A 15,684-nucleotide genomic window follows, 5' to 3' on the forward strand; every position below is an offset into this window, starting at 1 on the left:
AATACTAAGAAATGTGCCAGCAATTTATTTCAGTTGGATTATTATTTTTAAAAATCATTTATTTATTTATTTATTCGATAAAGAGAAATTGAAAGAGAAGGACTGATAGAGAGTGAGAGACACCTGCAATACTGCTTCATCACTCATGAAGCTTGCCCCCTGTAGGTGGGGGCTGGGGGCTTGAACCCCGGTTCTTTTGCATTGTAACATGTATGCTCAACCCCCTTCAGTTGGAGTGTGATATGTAGATATTGGAGTGTGATATCTGTAGACATGGGAGAACAAGACTTCAACCAATATCAAGCAGCAGTTGTGTTCCAGGAACTGCCTACTACTCTGCAGTAGAAGGTGTGAATAATTGCCCCAGAAATGTGGAAGCTGAGTCACCAGTCCAAGGTAAATTGGTGGAGTAGTGAAATCTGTCTGACTCCAGAAGCATTCTACTATTGGGCTGTCTTAACCAAGTAAAAAAGTTATAGTTTAGAAAAATAATGGTTGGGCCATGTAGTGATGCATCTAAGCACATGTGTTAAGATACTCAAGGACCCTGTTTAAACCCAGTTCTCACCTGCAGGAGTGAAGCTTCATTCTCGGTGAAGCAGTGTTGTAGGTATTTTATAAATTGTATAAATAAAAAATCAAAAAATTATTTATTCATAAGAAAGATGGGAGGAAGGAGAGAAAGAACCAGACATCACTCTGGGGATTGAACTCAGGACCTCATGATTGAGAATCCTATGCTTTATCCACTGCACCACCTCCTGGACTATATATATATATATGAATCCACTGCTCCTGAAGGCCATTTTTCCCATTTTGTTGCCCTTGTTGTTGTTGAATAGGACTGAGAGAAATTGAGAGAGGAGGGGAAGAAAAAGACACCTTCAGACCTGTTTCACTTGTGAAGCAATTCCCTTGCAGGTGGGCAGCCGGGGGCTCGATCCCGGATCCTTATGCGGGTCCTTGTGCTTTGTACCATGTGCGCTTAACCCAGTGCGCCACCGCCTGGCCCCCAGCCCTATTTATTTTTTAAAGATTTATTTGCTGAGAGAGGAAACACCAAAGCCCCACTCTAGCACATAGGATGACAGGGATTGAACTCAGGACATCAAACGTGACAGTCCAAGGCTTTTTATAAATATTTTATGTATTAATGAGAAAAATGGGAGGAGAGGGAGAGAAAGAACCAGATATCACTCTGGTAAAGGTGCTGCTGGGGACTGAACTCAGACAAGAGCCAAGAGACTTAGTTCCGCAATCTCATCACGCAGTCTTTTGGGAGAAGATTGACACTCCCTGGTAGATCTCAGGCCTTCCCTCCCCCCACCAATGGACGACGTCCTGATATGATGTAAAGCGAGCAGCTGTACGCTGGGAATTGTAGTCTGCTGGGAGTAGAACGACCGCAGGTGGAGGGCGCAGCACATGCGCACTAGGTGTTCAGGGCAACAAAGACTAAGGCGTGCGCTTGCGCATTGAGGATGAAAGAAAAAAAAAAAAGACTGGAGGCCGTACGCGTGCGCGCGCGAGAGACCGCCGCTCCGAGCTGCCCGGCAGCCGAGGGGACGCGGGTCGGAGGGAGGGGCAGGAGTCGAGCCGGCGGCCGCAGGAGGCGGAGAGGGGTTGCGCTCTCAGCCGGCCACAGGCGGCAACGAGGAAGGGGCGGGGCCGCGCGCCGAGGGGCCGAGCCCCGGGACCGGCGGGGGGCGCGGGCCCTCGTCGTGCCGGGGCCACCACCGCCGCTCGGTGGCCCTGGCTCTCGGGTTATGGCGGCGGCGGCAGCGGGGGCTGTGAATGAATTCTCCCGGCCGACGAGGAAAGAAGTCAGGCTCCGGCGGCGCCCGCAGCCCGGTGCCTCCCCGGCGCCCGCCCCCCGGCCCGGCGCCCGCCCCCGGCCCGGCCCCCCGGCCCGCGGCGCCGCCTAAGCGGAACCCGGGCCCCGCGTCCTCGCCGCTGGCCGCCGGCGTCGCGCTGCTGCGCCTGGTCGCCGTGCACCTGGGGCTCCTCTGCGTGTGGCTGTGCCAGCGCCTGGCGCGCGCCCTCATGGCCGCCAAGAGGAGCTCCGGGGCCGCCGCGCCGCCCGCCGCCGCCGCCGCCGCCCCGCCGCCCGAGCCGGCCGGGGAGGCCGAGAGCCTTGTGCGCGCCTTCCACAAGCAGGCCTTCGAGTACATCTCCATCGCCCTGCGCATCGACGAGGACGACAAAGGTGCCGGGCCGGGGCGGGCGGGTGAGCGCGGCTGGCACATGCTGGGGGCCTGGAGGGCAAGGGAGAGCCGGCCGGGGCCCGGAGGCCTGAGCGGGGGTTTCGGCGGGGCCGGCCTGGCGGGTACCTGGGCCCAAGGGAGGACCGGCCGAGGCACCTCGACGTCGGCGCCCTCTTTTCGCACGGCTGCCCCCCCGGGATGCACCCTCCTCCCCTGCTGGCCCCTCGCCGTGCTCGGTGCCCGCGGCGCTGCCCAGATCCCCGGAGACCTCGGCGCGCTGGCGGTGACAGCTGCCCCGGGACGATCGCCCGGCTCGTCGCGAACTGTGTGGCTTTGCGCCGAGCCGGCTTTCCGAGAGGTTTGGATATCCAAGAAGCTGGGCTTTGTTCTGAAGTCTCCTCTCCTCTCCTCTTCCCTTCTCTTCTCTTTTCATCGCTTCTCTTTTTATGAAAGCGTGCTGTAGTGTCGAGGGAACAACGACGACAAAAAAGAACAAGGAGTGGCTTAATATTGAAAGGAACAGCTGCATGATTACAGCTGGGGTGGCGTCAATTTATTATTATTTTTTTAAGTTTGAAAACAAGTCATTTTTATCAACTTAATGACTCAAGTGTTTTTCAGGGGGCTTCTGTTTTAGTATAAGACTTTGGCCCCTGCTTGACTTGATGTCATTAAGTCAGTATCCCAAGGTAGCCTAAGTGGAAACGTTAAGTAAATGGCTAGGATAAACTTAACACATATCATTTTACAACACAACTTCAAGTCAGTGTCCCTGTCCTGCTGCCCGGAAGGTGGCGCATTGGATAAAGCTTTGGAGCTCAGTCCTGGGGGCTGTGGCGGGGGTGTGGCCCATGCCCCCTGCTCTGCTTTTTATTTTTAAAAAATTTTTATTGATAAAAAGGAAACTGACAAAACCATAGGATAAGAGGGGTACAACTCCACATAATTCCCACCATCAGAGCATCGTGCCCCATCCCCCCCCCATAGTTTTCCTATTCTTTATGCCTTTGGGAAGTATCCCCTGCAGGTGGGGAGCCGGGGGCTCGAACCAGGATCCTTATGCCAGTGCTTGCTTTGCACCACCTGCACTTAACCCACTTGGGCTACCGCCTGACTCCCGCATCCAAATTGTACATAGTCAAGTATTCAGTATGTGCTCTCTTGGGTAAGCTGTCTGATGGCCCCATCCATACTGCCTTTTTATATTATTTTTTTAAATATTTGTTTATTCCCTTTTTGTTGCCCTTGTTTTATTGTTGTAGTTATTATTGTTGTTATTGGTGCTGTTGTTGTTGGATAGGACAGAGAAATGGAGAGAGGAGGGGAAGACAGAGGGGGAGAGACAGACAGACACCTGCAGACCTGCTTCACTGCCTGTGAAGCGACTCCCCTGCAGGTGGGGAGCCAGGGGCTCGAACCAGGATCCTTAAGCCGGTCCTTGTGCTTTGTGCCACTTTCGCTTGTGCTTTGTGTCACTTTTGCTTAACCCGCTGAGCTACCGCCCAACTCCCCCCCCTTTTTTTTTTTTAAATGAGAGACGTACACAGGTAGAGATAGAGAGAAAGACAACATAGCACTGAAGCTTCCTTCTGAGCTTTGCGGGCTGGGCTGAGGCCAGGTTGTGTCGGTGACAAAGCAAGCACACTGTCCAAGTGAGTTACTTTGCAGCCCACAAAATCAGATTTCTAAGCTGTGAAGATAACCCTGAACTGAGCAGTGATCTGGTAAATTAATTATTTTTTTATGATTAAAATAAGAATTAAGGGGCCAGGTGGTGGTGCACCAGGTTAGCGCACATAGTACAATGCAAGGACCTGGGTTCGAGCCCCTGCTTCTCCACCTGCAGCAGGGATGCTTCACAAGCAGGTTTGCAGGTGTCTATCTTTCTCTCCCCTCACCCCTTCTGAATTTCTCTCTGTCCTTTAGAATAAAAAGGAAAGACAAAAAAGAAGAAAAAAAAGGGAAAAAATGGCCACAGGGTGCAGGGGAGTCATAGTTTTGTCAAGGAGCCCCATCGATAACCCTGGAGGCAAAAAAAAAAAAGAATTATGAATAGATCTTTGGATGATAAGTGTCAGAATCAAAGGGTTTAACAGTCTGAATATCTAAGACCATTTGTTTAGGAAGTGAAATAGTTCATCCAGTAGAGCTTTTATATGTGAGACCCTGCTTTCAGGTCCTAGCGCTGGGAGAGCTCCCTGGGGGTGCAGTGACCCTGCACTGTCTGCTTTCAGCCTCTCTTCTCTGTTTCTCTCATCTCTAAGGAATGATGAATGAGGGAGTCGGGTGGCAGCGCAGCGGGTTAAGCGCACCAAGCGCAAGGACCGGCGTAAGGATCCCAGTTTGAGCTCCCGGCTCCCCACCTGCAGGGGAGATCGCTTCACAGGCAGTGAAGCAGGTCTGCAGGTGTCTTATATTTCTCTCCCCCTCTCTGTCTTCCCCTCCTCTCTCTGTCCTATCCAACAACAACGACATCAGTAACAACAACAATAAGAAAACAACAAGGGCAACAAAAAGGGGAAAAACATAAAAAAAGTAAATAAAATAAAAAGTTCTTTTTTTAAAAAAAAGAAATGGTGAGTGAAAAAAATCAGGTCAGTATTTATGAACAGTAATGGCACATGCAGGATGCCCTGGGATTTTTCTTTGACACTTAGTAAATATAAAGGGCTAAGTGGTGGTGCACCCAGTAGCATGCACATGTTACCATATATGACGACCAAGATTCCAGCCCGTGTGTGTGTGTGTGTGTGTGTGTGTGTGTGTGTGTGTAAGCTTCATGCTTCATGAGTGGTGGGGTAGTGCTGCAGTGTATCTCTTTCTCCTCGCCCCCATTTCTTTTCTTTCTTTTTTTTTTAAATATTTATTTTATTTATTTATTCCCTTTTGTTGCCCTTGTTGTTTTATTGTTGTAGTTATTATTGTTGTTGTCGTTGTTGGATAGGACAGAGAGAAATGGAGAGAGGAGGGGAAGACAGAGAGGGGAGAGAGAGATGGACACCTGTAGACCTGCTTCACTGCCTGTGATGCGACTCCCCTGCAGGTGGGGAGCCGGGTTCGAACCGGGATCCTTATGCCGGTCCTTGTGCTTTGCGCCACCTGCGCTTAACCCGCTGCGCTACAGCCCGATTCCCCCCCATTTCTTTTCTATCAAATGCAAAAGGGGAGAAATAGTCACTGGCAATGATAAAGTCACTGTGTAGGAACTGAGTCCCAGCGTAACCCTGGTGGCAAAGATAAATGAATAAAATAATAAAAAATAAGTACGGGCTGGGGAGGTAGCATAATATCTATGCCAAAAAAAATAAAGCCATTAATTTAAAAAAAAAAAAAAAAAGGAGGGTTTGAGGAGCTAGTTTAGCTGATAGAGCACATACTTCACCTTGAGCAAGGACCCAGGTTTGAACCCCCAGTCGCCATGTGGTAGCACACACAAAAGGGAAGCTTCATGAGCAGTACAGTGCTGCTGTGGTGTCTCTCCTCTGTCTCTTCCCTTTTTTAAAATTTTATTTATTTATTGGGTAAAGAAAATTTGAGGGGGAAGGGGAAGTTAGGGAGAGAGACATCTGCAGCACTGCTTCACTGCTTATGAAGCTTTCCCCATGCAGGTGGGGACAAGGGGCTTGAACCTGGGTCCTCGCACATGGTACCATGTGCACTCAACAGGGTGTGCCACTGCCTGGCTCCTCTCCGGTTTAAAAAAAAAAAAAGTTTGGATGGAGGCTTACCTGACAGAGCAAGTATAGCATCTGGGTTTAAGCCCTCAGACTCATCTACAGAGGGGGGGAGGCACTTCCAAGTCCTAGAGGAGTACTGCAGGGGTCTTTCTTCCTCTGTCTCCATCCTTTGTCTAAAGGGAGAGGTGGAAATACAGGGGCCAGGTGGTGACACACCCAACTGAACTCACGTTTCCATGTGTAAGGACCTGGGTAGCTTCATGAGCAGGGCTACAGATGTCTCTTTTGTTTTCTTTATCTTCCCCTCCTCTCTCAGTTTCACTCTGTCCTATTAAAAGGAAGGAAAAGGGAGGGGCAGGCCTGGAGGTAGCACCGCAGGTTAAATGCACATGGCTCAAAGCGCAAGGATCCTGGTTGGAGCCCCTGGCGCCCCACCTGCAGGGAGATCGCTTCACAAGCGTGAAGAAGGTCTGCAGGTGTCTATCTTTCCTTCCCCTTCTGTCTTCCCCTCCGCTCTCAGTTTCTCTCTGTCCTATCCTACAACAACAGAACAGTAACAACAATAAGGGCGACAGCAAGGGCAACAGATGGGGGAAAAAACGGCCTCCAGGATCAGTGGAGCAGGCACCGAGCACCAGCAATAACCCTGGAGGCAAAAAAAAAAAAAAAGAAAGAAAAGAAAAGGGGGGAGTCGAGCTGTAGCGCAGCGGGTTAAGCGCAGGTGGCGCAAAGCACAAGGACCGACATAAGGATCCCGGTTCGAACCCCGGCTCCGCACCTGCAGGGGAGTCGCTTCATAGGCGGTGAAGCAGGTCTGCAGGTGTCTTTCTTTCCTCCTCTCTGTCTTCCCCTCCCCTCTCCATTTATCTCTGTCCTATCCAACAATGACAACAACAATAACTACAACAATAAAACAACAAGGGCAACAAAAGGGAATAAATAAATAAATATTAAAAAAAAAGAAAAGAAAAGGGATGTGTCAGGTGGTGGTGCACTTGGTTGAGCACATGTTACAATATGCAAGGACCTAGGTAGGAGCCCCTTGTCCCCACCTGCAGGGGCAAAGCTTTGCAAGTGGTGAGCAGTGTTGCAAACATCTCTCTGTCTCTCTCTATCTCCCCCACCCCGCTTGATTTCTGGCTATCTCTAGCCAATAAATGTTGTTTTCGACGGGTTATGTTGTTTTCGCCGGGCTGGCTTCACGGGCGGGTAACAGACGACCAGGGACTCATGGTTGAGCTGTAGGCAGTATCTCTTTATTCATGCAGGACGCAGCACAATCTAAGAAGAGCTAAGTTAAACTCAAAGTACAGTACTGTAAAACTCACAATGCTGTCTTTATATATACTTGCCAAGTAAGGTGGAAACAGGATGTGACACAGAGAGGGTGGAGAGAAAAGTGACTGGTGAAAATCAGAGTGTGACAAAGAGGGGGCAGATTAGGCAAGAATCCTATCACTGAACCACAAATGCCCTGGAGGGAGGGTGGAACTTGTTAACAGTGGTTATGTAAATAGAATGAAGTGGTTATGTAAATAGAATAGTGTTAAGCAGGGGGGATTTAAACCAAATGAAACAGAAGGGGTCTCATGCATACCAACAAATAAATAAAGATAATTTTTAAAAAAACTGAAAAGGAAAGAAAAGGGGCAAAAAAAAAAAAAGGAAAGGAAAAATAAGGGCAGTGCGAAGTAGTGTGTTCTGTTTTCATTGTACAGGCACAGAGTTCCAGTGATAACCCTGGTAGCAGTTAAAAAAAGGGGGCGGGGCAGCATGGCGGCACTCCTGGTTGAGTGCACATTACAGTGCACAAAGTTCCGGGTTCCCACCTGCAGGGGGAAAGCTTCATGAGTGTGGAAGCGATGCTGCAGGAGTTTGTCTTTCTCCCTCCCTCTCTATCACTTCTGTCCTTCTTGATTTCTGGCTGTTTCTAAATAAAGATAATTTAAAAATTAAAAAAAATGATATGAAGAAAGGGGGATAAAAAGGTTTTGCCAGGAATGGTGGAGTCATTGTGCAGGCATCAAGCCTCAGTGATAACTCTGGTGACAAAACATTAAAAAATAAATTGCCAACAAGGGCAACAAAAGGGAATAAGTAAATAAAATAAATAAAAAAATAAATTGCAAGGGCCATGGTTGGTAGTTCAGTGTGTTAAGCGCACTTGTCAAGCGCAAGAACCAGCGTAAGGATCTCGGTTGAGCCCCCGGCTCCCCACCTGCAGGGGAGTCGCTTCACAAGTGGCCTTTCTCTCCCCCTCTCTGTCTTCCCCTCCTCTCTCCATTTCTCTCTGTCCTATCCAACAATGAAGACAGCAATATCAACAACAATAAACAACAAGAGCAACAAAAGGAAAAAAATAGCCTTTAGAAGCAGTGGATTCCTAGTGCAGGCACGAAGCCCCAGCAATAAGCCTGGAGGCAAAAAAAAAAAAAAGAACTCAGGAGGTGGGCCAGCAGATAAAATATTGGACCCTCAAGCCTGAGGTCTTGTGTTTGATCCTCAACAGTGGATCTGCCAGAGTGATCCGCTGACTCTCTCATGAATAGATCTTTTATAAAGTTTTTCATTATTTTTTGGTTTATTTATTGTGTAGAGACAACTAGAAGTTGAGAGGAAGGAGATAGAGAGGAAGAGAGACAGAGACACCTGCAACACTGCTTCACCATTCATGATGCTTCCCTCCTGCAGGTGGGGACTGGGGCCTTGAACCAGATCTTTGTGCATTGTAACATGTGTACTCAACTGGGTGTGCCACCACCCAGCCCTGAATAAATAGATCTTTAAAAAAATAAATATACAGGGAGTCGGCGGTAGCTCAGTGGGTTAAGTGCACGTGGCGCAAAGCGCAAGGACCAGCGTAAGGATCACGGTTCAAGCCCCGGGCTCCCCACTTGAAGGGGACTCGCTTCACAGGTGGTGAAGCAAGTCTGCTGGTGTCTTTCTCCCCCCCCCCCCCCCCCCGCCGCCTTCCCCTCCTCTCTCCATTTCTTTCTGTCCTATCTAACAACAGTGACATCAGTAACAACAACAATCATAAACACAACAATAAAAAACAAGGGCAACAAAAGAGAAAATAAAAACATTAAAAAAATAAATACACCAAGGACTGACATAAGGATCCCGGTTCGAACCCCGGCTCCCCACCTGCAGGGGAGTCGCTTCACAGGCGGTGAAGCAGGTCTGCAGATGTCTGTCTTTCTCTCCTCCTCTCTGTCTCCCCTCCTCTCTCCATTTCTCTCTGTCCTATCCAACAATGACAACAACAATAATAACTACAACAATAAAAAAAGGGCAACAAAAGGGAATAAATAAATAAAATAAATATTAAAAAAAAATAAATACACAAATAAATTCTCCCTTAATAGGATTTCCTGGGCTGAAAGGGTAGCGTAATGCTATCTATGCAAAAGACTTTCATGCCTGTGCCTCCAAGGTCCCGAGCTTAATCCCCAGCACCAGCATAAGCCAGAGCTTAGCAGTGATCTGGTCTTTCTCTTTTTATCTTTCTTCATTAAAATAAAATAAATGAATAAAAATATATATGGGGGCTGGGTGATAATGCAGCGGGTTAAGCGTACATAGCGCAAAGCACAAGGAGCAGTGAGTATAAGGATCCTGGTTCAAGCCCCCAGCATACCACCTGTGTGTGTATGTGTGTGGGGAGGGTCACTTCACAGGCAGTGAAGCAGGTCTTCAGGTTTCTTTCTTTCTTTTTTTTTCAATTTAAATATTTTTATTTATTTATTATTGTATAGAGACAGAGATATTGAGAGGGGATGGGGTGATAGAGGGGAAGAGAGATAGAGAGACACCTGCAGCCCTATTTCACCACTCGTGAAGCTTTCCGCCTGCAGGTGAGGAACAGGGGCTTGAACCTGGGTCCTTGAGCACTGTAATGTGAGCACTTAACCAGAAGTGCCACCACCTGTCCCCCGGTCTGCAGGTTTCTCTCCTCTCTCTGTCTTTCCCTCCTCTCTCAGTCTTTCTCTGTCCTATCCAACAAAACAGCAATGACAACAATAACAGTAATAACAAAGAGTGCAACACAAATGGGAAAAAATGGCCTCCAGGAGCAGTGTATTTGTAGTGTAGGCACCAAGCCCCATTGATAACCCTGGAGACAAATTTTATATATATATATATATATATATATATATATGTCTCCTTCACCAATATAGCAATTTGGTGGCTGTATGTATCAACAAGAGGTGATAAACAAATAAGGGACTCAGAAATATATATATATATACACATATATATACATATGTAAATATATAATTTATTTATTTATTTAACTAGAGCACTGCTCAGCTGTGGCTTAATGGTGGCGCTGGGGAATGAACCTGGGACCTTTAGTACGTTAGACCTGAAAGGTTTTTTGCTTAACCAGTGTGCTATCTTCCCAGCCTGTCTTTGAAAATACATTTTAAAATTTGTTTTGCATAGAGACAGAGAAATTGAAAGAGAAAGGGGAGATCACATAATTGTTATGCCAAGAGACTCAAATGCCTGAAATTCCGAAGTCCCAGGTTCAATCCCCTTAGCCAGAGCTAAGCAGTACTCTGGTGGGGGGAGAGAGAGAAACACCTACAGCACTGTTTTACTACTTGTAAAGTTCCCCCTACAGATGGGGATGGGGAACTTGAACCCAGGTCCTTGTGCACTACAATGTATGTGCTCAGTCAGAAGCGCCACCACCAGGACCTGCTAATCCTTTAAAAAAGATTGCTATGATGATGATGATGATGATGATGATGATGATGACGACGACTACACTCATCAGCTTTGGCTTATATTTTTGTGGGGGATTGAATTTGTGACTTGAGAGCCTCAGGCATGAGAATCTCTTTGCATGCATAACCATTATTCTACCTACCCCTGCCCTACTTTTTTTTTTAAGGTTTATTTGTTTTATTTATTTCCCTTTTTTGTTGCCCTTGTTTTTCATAGTTATTGTAGTTATTGTTGTTGATGTTGTCATTATTAGATAGGACAGAGAGAAATGGAGAGAGGAAGGGGAAGACAGAAAGGAGGAGAGAAAGATAGACACCTGCAGACCTGCTTCACTGCTTGTGAAGTGACTCCCCTGCAGATGGGGATCCTTACGTTGGTCCTTGCGCTTTGCGCCACATGGCGCTTAACCCGCTGCGCTACCACCCGACTCCCAAGGTTGTTAATGAGAGAGAGGCCCGGAGAGGATCAGAGCCTCACTGACACGTGATGCTGGGGATCAACTGAGGACCTTTATGCTTAAGAGACCAACCCATTACCTACTTACACAATCCTAACATTTTGGGAAGTTTCTTTCTTCTTCTTCTTTTTTATTACCTTTATTTATTATTAGATAAAGATAGCCAGAAATGTAGAGGAAAGGAGATGATAAGGAGAGAAACAGAGACACCTGTATACTGCTTCACCACTTGCAATGCTTTCCCCCCTGCAGGTGTGGGGATGGGGGCTTTAACCTGGCTCCTTGTGCCTTGTACTATGTGTGCTCACCAGGTGCACCACCACCTTGTCCTGAGACATTGACCTTTATGTGTCCCTCTTGGGCATTTGTATACATGTGAAGATGCTAACGGTGCTAAGAAGTCATATAATAATCTTTCTCTTAGTTAATTACAGTCCTTATTTTCATGTACCGTGAATTCACAGCTTGATTTGGGGAGTATTTGGTATAGTATTCATATACATGTATATAATTCTATTTTTAAAGCAGGACAAAAGGAACAAGCTGTGGAATGGTATAAGAAAGGTATTGAAGAACTTGAAAAAGGAATAGCTGTCATAGTTACAGGACAAGGTAAGGTTGTATTTATTTTTGTTTAGTAGGCATCCCTAATTTCAAGTCCATCTCTTCATCAAGAGAGCTCACTTGGTTAGTGCAGTTCGTCATCATGGGCAGGACCCAGGTTTGAGCCTGTTCCCTAATATTTAGAAGGAAGCTTGGGTTCTGTGGTTTCTTCTCCTCTCTTTGTATCTGAAAACTTGGCCTTGTCATTGGTGAAGCCCCAGTGACAACCATAAAAAATTATTATGGTGGTCCGGGATGTGGTACAGTGGAAAAAGCACTGGATTTTCAACCATGAGGTTCCAAGTTCAGTCCCCGGTAGCACATGTACCAGAGTGATATCTGGTTCTTTCTCTCTCTCTCCTATCTTATGAATAAATTTAAAAAAATATTATGCAGGGCCAGGCGGTGGCACACCTGGTTAAGTACACACATTACAGTGTGCAAGGACATAGGTTTAAGCCCCTGGTTCCCACCTGCAAGTGGAATGCTTCACTAGTGGTGGTGAAGCAGGTCTGCAGGTGTCTCTCTGTCTCTTTCCCTCTTGACCTTTGCCTTCTCTCTCAATGTCTCTCTGTATCCATTCAGGAATCAGAGAGAAAGAGGGAGAACAATGGCATTAAATTTTATATTTATTTATTTTCCATTTTTTTGCCCTTGTTTTTTATTGTTGTAATTATTATTATTGTTATTGATGTCCTTGTTGTTACATAGGACAGAGCAACATGGAGGCAGGAGGGGAAGACAGACAGGGAGAGAAAAATAAGACACCTGCAGACCTGCTTCAGTTCTTGTGAAGTGACTCCCCTGTAAATGGGGAGCTCTGGGGCTTTGAACCGGGATACTTACGCTAGTCCTTGTACTTTGTGCCACATGCGCTTAACCTGCTGTGCTACCTGCCAATAGCATTATTTTGACACGGGATTCTGGGGGTCAAACTTAGGACCTTGTGCTTGAGAGTCCAAAACTTTATACACTGTGCCACTTAAAAAAAATTACTATATTTATTTGTTTATTGGATAGAGACAGCCACAAATTGAGAGGAAGAGATAGATAGAGAGGGAGAGAGAGACACCTGCAGCCCTGCTTTACTACTTGCAAAGCTTTCCCCCTGCAGGTGGGGACCGGAGGCTTGAACCTGGGGCCTTGCATGTGGTAACATGTTTACTCAACCAGGTGTTCCACCACCTAGCTCCCCGCTTTTATTTAAATTAAAATTTTTTTTTTGCATCCAGTATTATTCCTGGGGCTCTGTTCCAGCACTATGAACCCACTACTCCTGGCAACCAGTTTTTTCCATTTTTATTGGATCGGACAGAAAGAAATTGAGAGAGGCTGGGAAGATGGTGAGGGAGAGAGAAAGACACCTGTGATCCGCTCCCCCTTTCCCAGCCATGCAGGTGGGAGACCGGGGGCTTGAAGAAGGATCCTTGTGCAGGTCTGCTTCATAGTATGTGTGCTTACCCCGGTGCCCCAAACCAGGGCCCCCAGGCTACTTCCTTATAAAGATTTTGAATTCTAGGGGGCCCGGCAGTGGCACATCTGTTTAAGTGCATACCTTATAGTACATAAGGACCCAGATTCAAGCCCTTGATTCCCCACCTGCAGGTGGGAAAGATTCACAAGTGGTGAAGCAGGGTTGCAGGTGTCTCTCTGGTCTCTTTTCATCTCTGACTATATATATATATAGTTTTATTTTTTAGAGAGATGCGGAGACACACACACAGAGACAGAGAAACACCAAAGCGCTGCTCAACTCTGGCTTATGGTGATGCAGGGGATTGAACCTGGGACTTTGGAGCCTCAGGCATGAGAGCCTGTTTGCATAACATTATGCTATCTTCCCTGCCCTCTCTATCCCCTTTCCCCCTCTCAATTTCTTTTTTTGTCTATCCAATAAAAAATTAAAATAAATATTTTTACTCCCCATGAGATTAGTTGGGGTGATATTTTTATCTTGATGTAATATTAGGTGCTAAAATACATATTTTAATAATTTTTTTCCTTTCAGGTGAACATTGTGAAAGAGCGAGGCGCCTTCAAGCTAAAATGATGACTAATTTGGTTATGGCCAAGGATCGTTTACAACTTCTAGGTATTATCTACTGTATTGCATAACTAGAATGAAATGTATTTGGGGGCTGGAAAAATAGCTTACCTGGATAGTGTGATGCTTTGCCATGTGTATGACCCAGGTTCAAGACCAGCACCCACTACACTGAAGGAAACTTCGGTGCTGTGTGCTCTCTTTCATTCTCTCTCTGCCTCTCTGTCTCTCTGTCTGAAAAATTCACGCAAGAGCAGTGATGTTCTGGTGATAGAAAAAAAAAATTGTGGGGCTGTTGTTATTCCTAGAAATGCTATGTGTCTGTTCATTAAAATGTAACCTTTAAAAGGAGGGAGTGGAGTAGGAACATCACTGTCTGCCTGTCTTCTGAGTACTCACAGTCTTTTTATACCTAGTGAGTCTGTATTTCAGAGTTTTTATACTGTATATAGAAAGTTGGGGGCGGGGCGGTAGCACAGCGAGTTAAGCGCACGTGGCGCAAATTTCAAGGACTGGCATAAGGATCCCAGTTCAAGCCCCTGGCTCCCCACCTTCAGTGGAGTTGCTTCATAGGCAGTGAAGCAGGTCTGCAGGTGTCTTGTCTTTCTCTCCCCCTCTCTGTCTTCCCTTCCTCTCTTGATTTCTCTCTGACCTATCTAAAACAACAACAATGACAACAATAACAACTACAACAAGCACAACAACAAGGGCAAAAAAATGGCCTCCAAGAGCAGTGCATCCGTGGTGCAGGCACCGAGCCCCGGCAATAACCCTGGAAGCAAAAAGAAAAAAAAAAAAAAGAGCGCGTGTGAAGCTACAGAATAGCATATTTCTGCTGACTAGGAAATGGAGGCTGTCAGAGTGAGGTGGATGCCTTCTGGATATCTAGTTAGGATGGAGAATGACTTGGGGGATTCCCCATACACACTGGCGTGACAGGATGCAGCCTCTTTGGTAAAGATTAGATGTATTTTTATGAATTATTTATCTTCAGTCTATTGACTGAAAAAAAATTAGAGCAAAACTGAATACTGAATAGTTTCTTCCTCTATTTATTTATTTTACCAGATCATTGCTCAGTTCTGGTTTATAGTGATACCAGGCCTGGGACCTCTGAACCTCATGCATAAAAGTCTGGTGCATAAACTGCAGTGCTGTCTCCCTGACCCAAGAGAAACAAACCAACCTACAAAGCTGTATATATGTGGAGGGAACATAAGACCCAGTAACTGTGAATTGTGTATCAGAAGATGGTGGGAGTCGGGCGGTAGCGCAGTGGGTGAAGCGCAGGTGGCGCAAAGCGCAAGGATCAGCGTAAGGATCCCGGTTCGAGCCCTTGGCTCCCCACCTGCAGAGGAGTTGCTTCACAGGCGGTGAAGCAGGTCTGCAGGTGTCTCTCTTTCTCTCCTCCTGTCTTTCCCTCCTCTCTCCATTTCTCTCTGTCCTATCCAACAATAACGACATCGATTGCAACAATAAAACAAGGGCAACAAAAAGGGAATAAATAATAAAATATTAAAAAAAAAAGTGGTTTGGGATTTTAGTTGAAATTGAATGGTCAGGATATAGCTCTTTGAGAAGCTGACATAAGTTAGCCATGCAGGTAGCAGAATGGTCCAGAGGAAAGTAAGAGTTGTAACCTAGGAGGTGGCACAGTGGATAGGGTATTGGACTCTAAAGCTTGAGGTTCTGAGTTTCATCCTAGGCATTGCACGTGCCCGAGTGATACTGCGGTTCTCTTCCTCTTTTTCCTCTCTTAAATAAATATTTAAGTCTTATGAAATGATAGTTTTATTTAAAAGCCTTCAGAAAGTATGCCTGTCGTGTCTGAGAATCAGTAGAGGAACTATGTACCCTAGTAGAAACAAAGTCAGAGGATTCATGAGCAGAGCAGGAAAGAGGTGGTCATCTCAGAACTCTGGCTCTGCAGAGCCCCATGAATTCCAAGATTTCACCACCTGT

The 15,684-nt window shown here is 46.5% G+C and overlaps 1 protein-coding gene across 4 annotated transcripts in view; it reads left to right on the forward strand.

Moving 5' to 3' along the window:
• Positions 1–1,549: 1,549 nt before the first annotated feature.
• The window catches only part of SPAST (spastin), a 61,673-nt gene continuing 47,538 nt past the window's right edge, over positions 1,550–15,684 (forward strand). For 2 of the 4 annotated variants that reach the window (XM_060186826.1, XM_060186828.1), the window contains exons 1-3: positions 1,550–2,206; positions 11,601–11,687; positions 13,687–13,770. In XM_060186826.1, coding sequence (XP_060042809.1) covers positions 1,795–2,206; positions 11,601–11,687; positions 13,687–13,770 — 583 coding nt within the window. In that variant the 5' untranslated portion in view covers positions 1,550–1,794. The remainder of the gene's footprint in view (positions 2,207–11,600; positions 11,688–13,686; positions 13,771–15,684) is intronic. The other 2 variants (XM_060186827.1, XM_060186829.1) reach the window with 1 other exon arrangement.

Source organism: Erinaceus europaeus, chromosome 3 (assembly GCF_950295315.1).
Source record: "Erinaceus europaeus chromosome 3, mEriEur2.1, whole genome shotgun sequence".
In the NCBI taxonomy this organism is placed as follows: Eukaryota; Metazoa; Chordata; class Mammalia; order Eulipotyphla; family Erinaceidae; genus Erinaceus; species Erinaceus europaeus.